Here is a 14,684-nt window from a genome sequence, read left to right on the forward strand (position 1 = left end):
ACCCGCCATGAGTGACTTCCAGAGACCAAGTTGAGCTAAAGCAAGCATGAGTCAATCCCTAGAACTACTGCTCCTAGGACTAGAAAGCAATATACAACCTACTCCTTAGTTGAATCAAAACAACTTTAATTGCAACTCAAAAATCAGATTGATATAAAAATCAGTTTGTTAAACATAATTTGCTAATTTAGAATAGTTTTGAACCATGTTTTAGAAAACAATTTTCTATCCTGTAATTGAAATTAAATGAAAAACACTTCCATCATGTACCCATATCTTCCATTTAAAGTATAATTTCACTTTATTTATTTGTTTATGATCCATCCATAGTGGACCCATCATTTGGACGGTTTAATTTCAAGTAACATGTTTACCTCATGCAGTTGTGGGTGAACAATCAATATGTACAGACATCATCATAATGGTCATTGTCGTCGTTGTCATTGTCATCATTAAGGGGCTGTTTGATTTTTGAGGGACTGGTGGAAATGACCTGAAATGGGTCATTATGACCACTGCGTTCGTTTGGTAGATGGTGTAATTGCCGAGGTAAGGCGGTAGTGTAATTGAGACTACCTGCATCTATGCGTTGGTGATTTAGGGAAATCCCTGTGGGATTTGGGTGAAAGTCTCGAGGATTGGACAGGACACTCGAACAAAATCGGTGGTCCGCAGGAGCACATCTCCTTCATTCCACCTTTATACTCCCTTCGTATCCATTTTACAGCGTCATCCATCTGCTCCCATTCCATCGCATGTTTGTCTTCTTCCTTTCTGCCGAAAACGATTTCACCATGTCCGGGTCATCTGCTTCACAACATGAGATGGAGAGAATAGCTTATACTTAGCTAACTAAATCCTCTTCTTTTCTTCCTCTTCACAGGTGAGCAAGAGTGGAGTTTTCAGCTATCGCTCCACCAGTCCTCAGGGTGAAGCTCTAAAAATACGTGACGTCACAACGATCTCTTCGCCCTTCACAGGTATGCCCATGATAGCAATATCTCCCCACTCCACCGCCTTCGATCTGCCTCATTTTTATAAAAATACTCCTTGCAATGATCGGGAATAATGGATAAATAGACATGGGTATTTGTGATTTGCTCCAATCCGACGATGGAATGGGAGCGGATGGGGATTTGGCTATGGTGAGAACTTCCCGCGACAATCATATTAGGTGGGGCGTACTATCATGTTATTCGACAATCCTCCCCGTCCATCCAATTATCTCCAAATCATGCCAGGACATGTGTCTAAAAATAGTTGAAATCCAGAACTCATGTGGGAGTTGAAGAGGCATATCCAAGGCTCAAGTGGGCCACACCACAGGGAGGCAACAGTGATGAGGATGTAACCGTTAAAACCTTCCTAGGGTCCACTGTGATGTTTATTTTCCATCCAGCCTATTCATAAGGTCCCACGGATGGGAAAACACAAATATCAGCTTCAACCAAAACTTCTGTGGCCCCTTAAGAAGTTTTCAAGGGTAGTCATCCAATCCCCATTGTTTCCTGTGGTGTGGCCAACTTGAGTGTTGGATCTGCCTCACTTTAGGTCTCGTGTCTTAAAATGATGTTTTAAAATGGATAGATGGTGTGGATAAAACATATACATCACGGCGGGCCCACGGAGGCCCCAATCCTGGCAGGCGTAGGATGCAATCCGTGCCTCATGCAAATCAGAGGCTGTATCAAAATGACCCGATTAAAAATTTAGATTGGCGAACCGAATTGGTGGGCCATGTGAACAAAGAATGTAGAGCATTTGTAAGTAATGAGCGAGGAGGTTTCCAGTCCAATGGGTTGGATCTTATCAGTGTCCACCCAGTGGGTGAGTTCCAACTTTTAATGTGCATGTGACATCCAACCCTTCCAACATGTTAGCCCCACCATGAGGATCAGTTTGTGCAAAAAAATAAAATAAAAATCAGCCCATAATCATCAGGTGGGACACACCATAGAAAACAATGATTATCCATTGATATATCACAAAATACAAATATGGTCCATTAAATGAGTAGACGTGGCTGATTTTTGTCCAACCTGGTCCTTAGTAATGGGTCCAACCTTTTGTACGTCTTAGATTTTGCATGCACATGACAAATTAGAAGTCATCCACCACGTGGGTAGTCACCGGTCCAACCGCTGGGATTCGAAACCTTCTCTTTTTAAACCGTCCATGGTTTTCAGTATTGTCCCTACCAATTAGTTGTTTGTCTGATCTTTGGGACAAGTCATCGACATGGCGAGGGCCACCATATTCACGAATCGGAAGCCCCGGTTGATGGGATGACTGGTTCACACCATACTGGCAGGTGTGGACTTTTGCAGATGGGATCATCAAGGAGGTATGCTGAATACATCCAGATGTACCGCAATAACATACGTCGAGAGTCTAGTTGTTGATTTTGGTCCCCTTTTCAATTATCTAGACTGTTCATGTGATGGTGATCAGAAAAGAACTCTCAGATTGGATGTTTCCAACCTTTAATTATACAAGGATTAGCAAGAGCCAAGTTATCAAAAGGTTGAAATAATTCAAATAAGATCTTTTGTTTATATTTGTTTCCATTAAAAAAAGTTAGATTAATCATAATAATGGCTTGGGTCATTGGAAGATGACTCGGATTCATTGAAATAAAGCCGAGATGTATGGTAGGTCAATACGTCGAGATGTATCCGAGCAAAACTCTTCAACTCCAGGAATTGCCGTTTTTCGCTCCAACTACCAAAGAAGAACGTGTGATGTGACAGTTCTGCAAATCATACTGATCCAACACTTTTGTTTTCCCCAAAAGGATTTCAAGGTAGACGTTCAATCTACCACTGCTTTTCTTCGTATGGTCCACTTGATCTTTAGATCATGTTTATTTTTTGGCTCAAGCCTTAAGATGAGCTGGACAAATGGATGGACCTTTTGGATATAACACATACCTCATGATGTGTGACGCCCCGTCACTGTGGTCACATGTGGGCGGGCGCACATTTGGGCGGGCTCCAAGGTGGCTAGCAGGCTACTATGCATACAGTGAAGGTGGAACTTTGTCCCACATCGGAAGCATCGTTCGAAGTTGTAGTGCCTATAAGTTGGGTTCCTTCCTTAACCAGCATGACGCGTTTTAAATCCGTGAGCTTCGGCAAAGCGGACAATATCATGTGCTGTGGGGGTGGGCCTTACATGATGGGACCCACATAACTTGCAGACGTCTACACACTAGTTAACATGATCAGAAATATAGCGATAGACCTGATAGATTTTTTGGTTTACTTGTTTTCTTTTATTTATATATCGCAGATGAAATCCTTACTTCCAAGTGAAATTTGCAAAAAAGGTTGCAAATTGTACATATACACATATTTAGGTTCATGAACAGATATGATTAGGAAGTTTACCACTCTTTTTTTTTTTTCATGTAAGGATGCGAAAAAAAAAATTGCAAAACTTTCCTATCAATAGTTTATGAAGAAGTAGGTCCTGGAACCTGGTGATAACTGATAAGCTTACCATCCCAGTCCGCCTGTACAAAGCCAACTTGGACTAAACAGCTACTTCTAAATTTCTATAACCCTTTACGCTCACTACACAAATCGAGGCATTTAAGTAGGATCAATCAAATTGACAAGTTCAAATAGTAACCCTTTTACAAATTAATTAGACTTTTATGGTATAGATGACAACATTTAAATATAATGTCACCGTTCTGATCAAATTCACATGGATGCTATACAGAGCGAAGCGAAGCAAAATGGCCGGGAGCGGCTGGACGGATGAAGACTTGGAATTCTTTGCATTAATATTGGGGGCGGAATTTGCTGCAATAGCAGCAGGGGAGTATTGCTGCACTTACCTCTTTCGTAACCCTCCTAAGTCCGCTGATTATGACCGTGTCCGTATTATCAACGGGATTATTAGGGCAAGGAAGACTGATTGCATTCGCAACTATGGATGAAGAAGACTACGTTCTTCAATCTCTGCTCCATTCTTTGAGACAAGGGTTTGTTGACCGATGGGAAACATGTAAGTATGGAAGAACAACTTGTCATGTTCCTCCATACATTAAGTCACAATGTCTAAAACCGAGTGATTGGACATTGATTCGTAAGGTCTGGCAAAACTGTTAGCCGATACTTTAATCGAGTATTGGATGCAATCGTTTCTCTTTATGCAGATTTTGTCCTACTACCTACCCTTGAAATCCCGGTCGAGATTTTGTCAAACCCAAATTGGAGTAAGTACTTTCAAGTAAGAAAACACATATATTTATGCAATTGTGTAGGTCCTATGGTTATTTCAATACGAAGGTCCAATTCTCTAACATTTGTCAAAGTTTGAATTGGGATTATATTGGAGTGATAGATGAGATACATATTCCTGCTTTTGTAGCATTTGAGGATAGTGCAATCTATCGAAATAGAGGAGTCATATCCCAAAACGTTATAGCAGCTTGTAAATTTGACATGAAGTTTGTCTACGTCCTAGCGGGATGAGAGGGTTCCGCATCAGATGCATGCATATTGCAAAGTGCTTTGACTCACGTGATCCTTTCGTAATCCCCCCATGGTAAACCCATGGAAGTGAAGCCCTCTGAATTCTTCATAGCATCGAACAAATAAGGCATGCTATTGATACAAATTTGATATAGAAATGTAGGTAGATATTATGTAGTAGATGTTGGATATGCTCATTCTCCTGGTTTCATGGCCCCAATCGTACAGGTCGGAAACCATCAAACGCTCGGGAATTATTCAATTATTGCCATGCACAACTACGGAACGTTATGGAAAGATGCTTTGGAATATTGAAAGCCGGATTCTCAATTCTCAAGACAGCTCCACAATATCCTGCGTCTGCTCAAGTGAAGATAATGCTTGCTTGTTATGTATTACACAAATTCATAAAGATATCAGGAGAGGAAGACATGGTCGACTTCGACGGGTCGTCGACTAGTGGTGTTGATAGTGTGACCCCTTCACCTATAAAAGTATCCTTGTTGGATTAATCTTTTGTGCTTCTGAATGTCACCCCACATGAAAGAGATGAGTTGGTGAGATAACGCGATGAATTCGCATTCAGAATGTGGAACCATTCTCATCCAGTGAATCGCATGAATTAGATTCTTTGTAATAAGAAGAACATGTACTGAAGTTTCTGAATAGCAATTAGGAAATGACTTGCTAGATCACTCATGTTGTTCATGCTTATTTTTGACTAATTAACATATCTACTGTTAATGACTTTTTTTTGGATATGCTTCCACTACTAATTATTTTCATGGACGCAATTTATCATCTTTAAATGACACATATTTCATTTACAATTCCCGATTCATCTTCTTGTAGATTGCGGGGGACCTAAGCGGCAACATGTCACCTAACAAACGATCTGTTATGTCAACTCCCCCGAAAAATCCTATGACATCACCTAAAGTACCCCTTGGAGAACTCCGAGAAGGTATACTGCAAAGTGCGAACAGATCACCTGAGAACCAGTCATATGGTGGTATTCTTTGTTGGACGGATGATATAGATGACATCCTAATTGATGGACTGATGGAGCTGGTACTTGTAGGACGAAAAAGTGGGGCTGGATTTAAGAAAGAATCGTATATGGGAATCATTGACAATATGAGGTTGCAGTTAGGTCTAAAGATCAACAATGACAACGTTAAAAATCACATTCGTACAGTGAAAAAGAATTACTTCAGTGTGAGAGATTTGCGCAATGCGTCTGGATTTGGATGGGACCCTGAGTTACAAATCGTCGTCGCTTCAGATGAAGTATGGATAGACTACATTAAGGTAAGGGTGGTTATATGACATACTTACCTTTACGTTACACGCAAATAAGTTTAAATTTCATAATGCATTTGCAATAGTAATGACGGGTTGTTTTTTGTATTGTTACTAGTCCCTTTCAGATGCTGCTCAAGTTCGTGGCAAACCAATCCCAAGGTACGATGATCTTGAGTACATATTCGGAAATGACAGGGCTACTGATAAAGCATGTGCGACTGACAATATGCCCTCCGGCTCTAGTACTATGAGATGGAGAGATACCGAGGTTTCGTCAACCCACATTGTCGATCTTAATGACGACATTAACATAATATCTTTTGAAGATCTTGGGGACACTAAACTGGATATACATTGGTCATATGACAGCCGTAGAGGTAATAATATTCTACATCCGAGTCCAACACAGAATGGGAATGCCTTTGATAACACCAACAGCATGGTTAATTCTAAGAAGTGAGCGAGAGTGGAGCATCCGGTTGATTTGATTGGCAGTGGGATGGTCGACATTGGGGGAGCGATGAAGTCAATTACAATATCAATCAACAAGGGTATGGACTTTGGGCGGATGTCACGGATTATTCCAACTTTGAAAGAGTTAGAGGGATTGACAGCTGATGAGGTATTGTGGGCGATGAAGTTACTGTCTAAAGAAGAATCGTTTGGGGCTACATTTCATAACTTTTCCAAAGAAAAGAGAATTTTGTTTGTCAGGATGTTGCTGAATGGAGATGGACCGCACATTTAAAGGACGTTTGTGCATAGTTTGTTGGTGTTATCAGAGGCATTCCCATTCTGTGTTGGACTCGGATGTAGAATATTATTACCTCTATAGCTGTCATATGACCAATGTATATCCAGTGTAGTGTCCCCAAGATCTTCAGAAGATATTGTGTTAATGTCGTCATTAAGATCGACAGTGTGGGTTGACGAAACCTCGGTATTTCTCCATCTCATAGTACTAGAGCCGGGGGCATATTGCCAGTCGCACATGCTTTACCGGTAGCTCTGTCGTTTCTAAATATGTACTCAAGATCATCGTACCTTGGCATTGGTTTGCCACGAAATTGAGCAGCATCTGGAAGGGACTAGTAACAATACAAAAAATAACCCATCATTACTATTACAAATGCATTATGAAATTTAAACTTATTTGCATGTAACGTAAAGGTTAGTACGTTATATAACCACCCTTACCTTAATGTAGTCTATCCATACTTCATCTGAAGCGACGACAATTTGTAACTCAGGGTCCCATCCAAATCCAGACGCATTGCGCAAATCTCTCACACTGAAGTTATTTTATTTTTTTTCACTGTACGAATGTGATTTTTAACATTGTCATTGTTGATCTTTAGACCTAACTTCAACCTCATGTTGTCAACGATTCCCATATACGATTCTTTCTTAAATCCAGTCCCACTTTTTCATCCCGCAAATACCAGCTCCATCAATCCATTGATTAGGATGCCGTCCATATCATCCGTCTAATGAAGAATACCACCATATGACTGTTGTCAGGTGATCTATTCGTACTTCGCAGTATACTTTCTCGGTGTTCTCCGAGGGGTACTTGTAAGTGATGCCATAGGGTTTTTCATGGGAGTTAACATAACGGATCGTTTGTTGGGTGACATGTTGCCGCTTGGGTCCCCCGCAATCTACAAGAAGATGAATCGGGAATTGTAAATGAAATATGTGTCATTTAAAGATGATAAATTGCGTCCATGAAAATAATTAGTAGTGGAAGCATATCCAAAAAAAGTCGTTAACAGTAGGTATGTTAATTAGTCAAAAATAAGCATGAACAACATGAGTAATCTAGCAAGTCATTTCCTGATTGCTACTTCAAGAACTTCGGTACATGTTCTTCTTATTACAAAGAATCTAATTCATGTGACTCACTGGATGAGAATGGTTCCACATTCTGGATGCAATTTCATCGCATTTTCTCTCTCACTCATCTCTTTCATGTGGGGTGACATTCGGTAGCATAAGACCTTCATCCAATAAGGATACTTCTATAGGTGAAGGGGTCACACTATCGGCACCACTAGTCGACGACCCGTCGAAGTCAACCATGTCTTCATCTCCTGACATCTTTATGAATTTGTGTAATACATAACAAGCAAGCATTATCTTCACTTAAGTGGACACGGGATATTGTAGAGCTATCTTGAGAATTGAGAATCTGGCTTTCGATACTCCAGAGCATCTTTCTATAACGTTCTGTAGTTGTGCATGACGGTAATTGAATAATTCCCGAGTGTTTGATGGTTTCTGACCTATACAATACTCATTGAGATGATACTGTACACCACGATATGGAGCCATGAAATCAGGAGAATGAGCATATCCAACATCTACTACACAATATTTACTTACATTTCGATATCAAATTCGTATCAATAGCATGCTTTATTTGTTCGATGCTATGAAGAATTCAGAGGGCTTCACTTCCATAGGTTTACCGTGGGGGATTACAAAAGGATCGCATGAGCGAGTCAAAGCACTTTGCAATACGCGTGCTAGGATTGCGTCCTACGCCCGCCTGCCTGGATTGGGGCCTCCGTGGGCCCACCGTGATGTATATGTTTTATCCACACCATCTGTCCATTTTAACACATCATTTTAAGACATGAGACCTAAAGTGAGGTAGATCCAAGACTCAAGTGGCCCACACCACAGGAAACAGTGGGGTTGGATGACTACCCTTGAAAACTTCTTAATGGGCCACATAAGTTTTGGATGAAGCTGATATTTGTGTTTTCCTGTCTGTGGGACCTTATGAACAAGCTGGATGGAAAATAAACATCACGCTGGGCCTTAGGAAGGTTTCAACTTTTGCATCCTCATCACCACTGCCTCCCTGTGGTGTGGCCCGCTTGAGCCTTGGATATGCCTCTTCAACTCCCACATGAGTTTTGGATTTCGACCATTTTTAGACACATGTCCTGGCATGATTTGGAGATAATTGGATGGACGGGGAGGATTGTCGAATAACATGACAGTACGCCCCACCTAATATGATTGTCGCAGGAATTCTCACCATAGCCAAATCCCCATCCACTCCCATTCCATCATCGGATCGGAGTAGATCACAAATACCCACGCCTGTTTATCCATTATTCCCGGTCATTGTAAGGAGTATTTTTATAAAAATGAGGTAGATCGAAGGCGGTGGAGTGGGGAGATATTGCTATCATGGGCATACCTGTGAAGGGCGGAGAGATTGTTGTGACGTCATGTATTTTTAGAGCTCCGCCTTGAGGACCGGTGGAGCGATGGTTGAAAACTCCACTCTTGCTCACCCGTGAAGAGGAAGAAGAGGATTCGGTTAGCTAAGTATAAGTTGTTCTCTCCATCTCATTTCGTGAAGCAGATGACCCAAACATGGTGAAATCGTTTTCGGCAGAAAGGATGAAGACATACCTGCGATGGAATGGGAGCGGATGGATGACGTTGTAAAATGGATACAAAGGGAATATAAAGGTTGAATGAAGGAGACGTGCTTCCGCGGACCACTGATTTTGTTCGAGTGTCCTGTCCAATCCTCGAGACTTTCACCCAAATCCCGCAGGGATTTCCCTTGGAAATCACCAATGCATATATGCAGGTAATCTCGATTACACTACCGCCTTACCTCGGCAATTACACTGTCTACCAAACGAACGTAGTGGTCACATATTTCCACCAGTCCCTCAAAAATCAAACAGCCGCTAAGGGAAGAAAGGAATGACCTAAATGGTTAAGAAGTAAAAAACCACTTTTTGTAGGTTAATATTTTAACAAAAAAGTGGTCCTTGAAACCCTAAATGGGGCAAGCAAAGGTAGGCGCAGTCGAGGCCAATGGGCTCTTAAACAAAGCCCAATCCAATTCGATTAATGAATAGGCTTAATCATCATGTCATCACCATCATCGTCTATGTCACCACTATCCTCATCATCATTCCAATCATGGGATTATGTTCACCACCTATATGGAGAGAATAACCGGACTCCAGACCCTTGATGGACAATGAGGCTCAGTGCTGATCGCCCGTGGTTGATGGATGGTGGTGTTGTGAAGTTATGGTTGACTGAAGGAAAGAATGGAATGATTTAATTGGTTAAAAAGAAAAATCACTTTTTGTGGATTAATATTTTAACAAAAAAGTGGGCCATCACTTGAGCGAGGGATGCTGATTCTCAAGTTATGGTTGACTGAAGGAAAGAATGGAATGATTTAATTGGTTAAAAAGAAAAATCACTTTTTGTGGATTAATATTTTAACAAAAAAGTGGGCCATCACTTGAGCGAGGGATGCTGATTCAGTCCCAACTTGACTGAGGCTCGAATGAGTTGGGTTGAGTTGCTGAGTCTTTTAACCATGGATAGACTGCCAGGCATTGGCTTGAGTCTTAATCCAGAGGGCACATTAGTACATCAAGAATATTTTTGAAGGTAGAAGCAAAATCTCCAAGGCTCAAAAGAACTGGCCCCAATAGCCAACTGAATGCGAGTCTCCATACCACCCTGTGCAATGAGTTTTTGGAGAAAGATGGGTAAAAAGCCTTGGAGGCCCTCTTTTAATGTAAAGCTTACGCATGAGTCGAGTCTCCAATGCTTGCCAGACTGCTGAAGCTTTTATGAACAAGCTTCATGATTGATGGACCTTGACCCAAAAGTCTCCAGATAGAAAGGCCTTTTGTCAGTTAAATGCGGACCTATTACTCTTTGTATCTGTCTATCTGCTGGCCACCAACTGAAAGGTTAGAATTTTTCTCTCAAGGAGATGCTAGGGGTCCATCAAAGGTGGGTCCCCACTGATCAATGGTCTGGATACTAAAACATAGGTCCCAAATTATCATATTGTTCTTTGTGTTTTATGTCTCCTTATTTTCAATTGACACTAATATTCTTGTAGAATGTTTATTCACAGGTAGTTGCAGTGTGACCATGAGGAAAACTGTAGCTATTTGTCAGTTTGGTGGCGAGCTTGTTCCAAACGATGATGGGTCTATGTCATATAATGGTGGAGAAGCGCATGCAATACAGGTCCTTCCCAACATGAAATTTGATGAGTTCAAGTCAGAAATAGCCGAAATGTGTAACTGCAACACGAATACCTTATCCATCAAGTACTTCCTCCCAAGTAACAGGCGTATCCCAATCACGTTATCCAATGACAAGGATATGCAGCGCATGATTGATTTTCATGAGGATTCCGCAACTATAGATGTTTTTGTTTTAGAAGGAGATGCTGTTGCTTGGAACGCTGTGAAAACAGTTAACAACAGGTATTTTCCCTTTCTTGGCTCCTGTTTCTGATGAATTACAGGGTAGTGCTCATGTCAGTACATAATTCTGTGATCAATACCACTGATTTCACAGGCCCGGCTGCCATGGCGCATGCCCTGAAAATCTCCACATTTGAAGTTCCTATTTGTGTGGAATTGCAGGGTCCTGCTCATGTGATGCCCATGGTTACCATTCCTTTAACAGGCCCTGCTATGGGTGAGGAAAATCTCCACATTGGGAGATCCTAACCCTTTGATCTTTGTACCATTTTCCATTGAATATGGACTGTGTTCTTCATTTCCTGGGTTAATTTTCTACTTGTAGACCATTGATTGAAAGGTTCGGATCTTCTTATCTGAATTCTTTCAAGGCATCCCCATCCATGGTGGGTCCATTGGTGATCAACGGTCTTTACCACGGAACTATGGCCACTTGGGTACAGGATCCTGTGCGTCAGCAATACATTGCTAATGTGCTGGACTGTACACATAATTCGTCCCAGGTTAGACCCATGAATTGTACTTCTTGCATGAAATTACATGGAATGCATGCTCTTGCAGGGCAAGCAGAGCTGCAAGTAGGACAACAAGTAGGCCTGCAAGAAGGACTGCAAGAAGGGCTGCGGCCACTGATTCAATCAACCCAATTCCTACAACTGTCAATAATGATAGGACCACTGATTCAATCAACCCAATTCCTACAACTGTCAATAATGATAGGACCATAAGGAGAACCACAGTCACCGATCCAATGACTCCTGCTGCCACCGTTGCCACTGATGGTGTTGATAGGACTGTAAGTAGGAACATTAGTTGGGCTACATCTGCTGACCTAATCGCCCCAATTGCCGTCGTTGGCAATAATAAGCGGCCACGGCCATTGAGTTCAACTGAAAAATTCATCATTGATGTGGGCCAAGAATTTAATAGTGCCCATGACTTCCGTGATGCATTACGTAGGTTCGCCATTGCTAAAGGGTTCATATTCACGTATATTAAGAATGAAAGCACCCGTGTGACTGCCAAATGTAAAGCTGAGGGTTGCCCATGGCGGGTGCATGCTTCCAGACTCTCAACCATGCAGAAGTTCAAGATTAAGAAGATAAACAACGTGCATACATGTGGAGGTGGGGTCGGCAAAGATGGGCATCCTCATGCGACGAGGCGCTGGGTTGCGAGCATTATAAAAGACAAGGTACGGGACATGCCACAGTATAAGCCAAGAGACATTGCGAATGACATATTTCGAGAGTATGGAGTTAGCCTCAAGTATCATCAGGCGCGGCGCGGGAAGGCAATGGCCCAGGAGCAGCTTCAAGGCTCCCGGGCGGAGGCGTATAATCAGTTGCCTTGGTTGTGCGAGAGGATAAGGGAGACAAATCCAGGTAGTCTTGTAACTTTGACAACAACAGATGAATCGAGGTTTCACCGCTTTTTCGTCTCATTCCATGCTTCGCAGCATGGGTTCGAGAATGGTTGCCGCCCTCTCATTCTTCTTGACGGGACTTCTCTAAGAGATAAATGCCAAGGGACATTATTAGCTGCAGTGTCAGTCGATGGGAACGATGGTATTTTTCCAATCGCCTTTGCTGTAGTGGATACGGAGTCTTATGATAATTGGCATTGGTTTTTGTCTGAATTGAAATTGGCAGTGTCAGTGAATCAGACCATAACAATTGTGTCCGATAGATGTAATGGTTTGGAGGAGGCCGTACCGCAGATTTTCAAGGACAGCTATCATGCCTACTCTCTACATCACCTAACTGAGGACTTCAAGAGAGTGTTGAAGGGCCCTTCACAGATGGTGAAGGATGCACTGGTCGATGAGTTTAAGCAGGCTGCTTATTCGTTTGGCATCACCAATTTCAATTCTTGCATTGACAGCATCCGGAATGTTTCACATGATGTCGCCGCGTGGCTCTTGGAAAGCAAGCCCGAACATTGGTCGAATGCATTCTTTAGGGGCTCACGGTATGATCATGTATCATCGAACATTGCGGAGTTGTTCTACGGTTGGATATCAGAGGAGCGGGAGCTATCAATAATACAGATGATCGACACGATACGGTGTAAGATGATGGAAATGATTTACAGGAGTCGAGAGGCTTCAAGTGCATGGTCTACAGTTCTCACACCTTCAATGGAGCAAAGACTACAGTTAGAGATGTACAACTCGCGCCCACTCAGTGTGTTGTTCTCATCAGGGAGTGTGTTTGAAGTCCGCGATGATTCGGTCAACATCGTGGACATTGAGACATGGGATTGCACATGCCAGAGATGGAAGATGTCTGGGTTGCCATGCATTCATGCAGCTGCAGTTTTCGATCGAACAGGTAGGAATATGTATGATTACTGCTCAAGATACTTCACGGTCGATTGTTACCGGTTAGCATACACAGAATCCATCCACCCAATACCAGATATTGGAAAGCCTATAAGTGAAGATTCCAACACCCAGATGATTGTACGCCCACCCCGCATCCATCGACCACGCCAGCCGTCCCGCTGGCCAAAAAAGAAGCGAAAAGAACCGCTTGATCAGAATAAGAAGCTAAGGCTATTCCATTGCAGTAGATGCGGTGCAGTTGGTCACAATAAGGCAACATGCAGAGAGCCAGAATAGAGAAATCGTTAGTGTTGACTTCAATTGTATTTAGAAACTATTGAGTTGGTTGTAAATACTAATTCCTTGTATTTATAGATGATTTTTGTACTTTTTTTTGCAAGTTTTTGAAATGTAAGTGCATGCATGACGGCCAATGTACCCGTGTTTGTTCCTTGGTCCGAATTGTTGAAATCATGGACTCCCCTGTAGATGGCATAGTATCAAAATCAAATTGATGGAATGATTCTAATATCAGATTAGAGAACATTCATTTGCTGAATTTGGACCAGTGACTATTTTGAATTTGAAAGTTGGGATCGAAACCCTAAAGTCTCGATAGTTTCGATTTAAATGTTTTAAAACATGAAGGTTGTGGCCATCCATTTTTTAATTTTATTTTAGCCATTTAGGGCATGGTCGATATATGATGAGATCCACCAAAACAATATTATGGATTACTCTTACATAAGAGTTGTTCTAATATATAAAATGACATCAACTATTCATAGTAAAAGCTCTTATTCAAACGTTTTACAAAAGACACCTATTTTATACAAGAGCTTTTTTTTTTTTTTTTTTGAAAACTTAATTCTATCAAACAAGCGCTAGAATAAATAAATAAATAAAATCTTATTAAAGTAGACTCTTATTTGAAAAGCTTTTATATGATTAGATTAGAGATGCCAAATGAGCTCTAAAAGAGTTATAAACTTAGGAATCTAAAAGCAATGGAAGGAATTTCCAACATTAGAATTAAAATGAACAATAGAAGAGATTTTCAGCATAGGTGGGCGTTAGTTAATTTCGCAGCCCAAGTATGAGCATTTAGGCTTGTCCACTGAAATGCTCATATATTTGCTTGCTTTGCACCCCTAATGGTTATAAATTTACTTTTGTTATGTTATTTTAAATTTACGATTTAAGTAGCCCGAACCTTTTCTCACCTCTTAACTTCAACTACCATTTTTATGTAGCGCACACATCTTCTGCATGTAGCTTGCACTCACACTT

General features: G+C 41.5%; 1 protein-coding gene across 1 annotated transcript; it reads left to right on the plus strand.

Moving 5' to 3' along the window:
- The first annotated feature begins 619 nt into the window (after positions 1-619).
- LOC131246535 (uncharacterized) lies at positions 620-13,828 on the plus strand. Its single transcript, XM_058246757.1, has 4 exons — positions 620-757; positions 884-980; positions 10,711-11,068; positions 11,630-13,828. Exons 3-4 carry the CDS (start codon positions 10,728-10,730, stop codon positions 13,689-13,691), a joined length of 2,403 nt encoding a protein of 800 aa, XP_058102740.1. The 5' UTR covers positions 620-757; positions 884-980; positions 10,711-10,727; the 3' UTR covers positions 13,692-13,828.
- The last annotated feature ends 856 nt before the right edge of the window (positions 13,829-14,684 follow it).

This window comes from Magnolia sinica, chromosome 5 (assembly GCF_029962835.1).
Source record: "Magnolia sinica isolate HGM2019 chromosome 5, MsV1, whole genome shotgun sequence".
Classification (NCBI taxonomy): domain Eukaryota; kingdom Viridiplantae; phylum Streptophyta; class Magnoliopsida; order Magnoliales; family Magnoliaceae; genus Magnolia; species Magnolia sinica.

Bases quoted from the DNA above. Each gene is read 5' to 3' on its own strand.
- LOC131246535 (XM_058246757.1), top strand. From the start codon at position 10,728: ATGAGGAAAACTGTAGCTATTTGTCAGTTTGGTGGCGAGCTTGTTCCA. The intron at 11,069-11,629 runs GTATTTTCCCTT...ATGCTCTTGCAG, and splicing joins GTGAAAACAGTTAACAACAG to GGCAAGCAGAGCTGCAAGTA.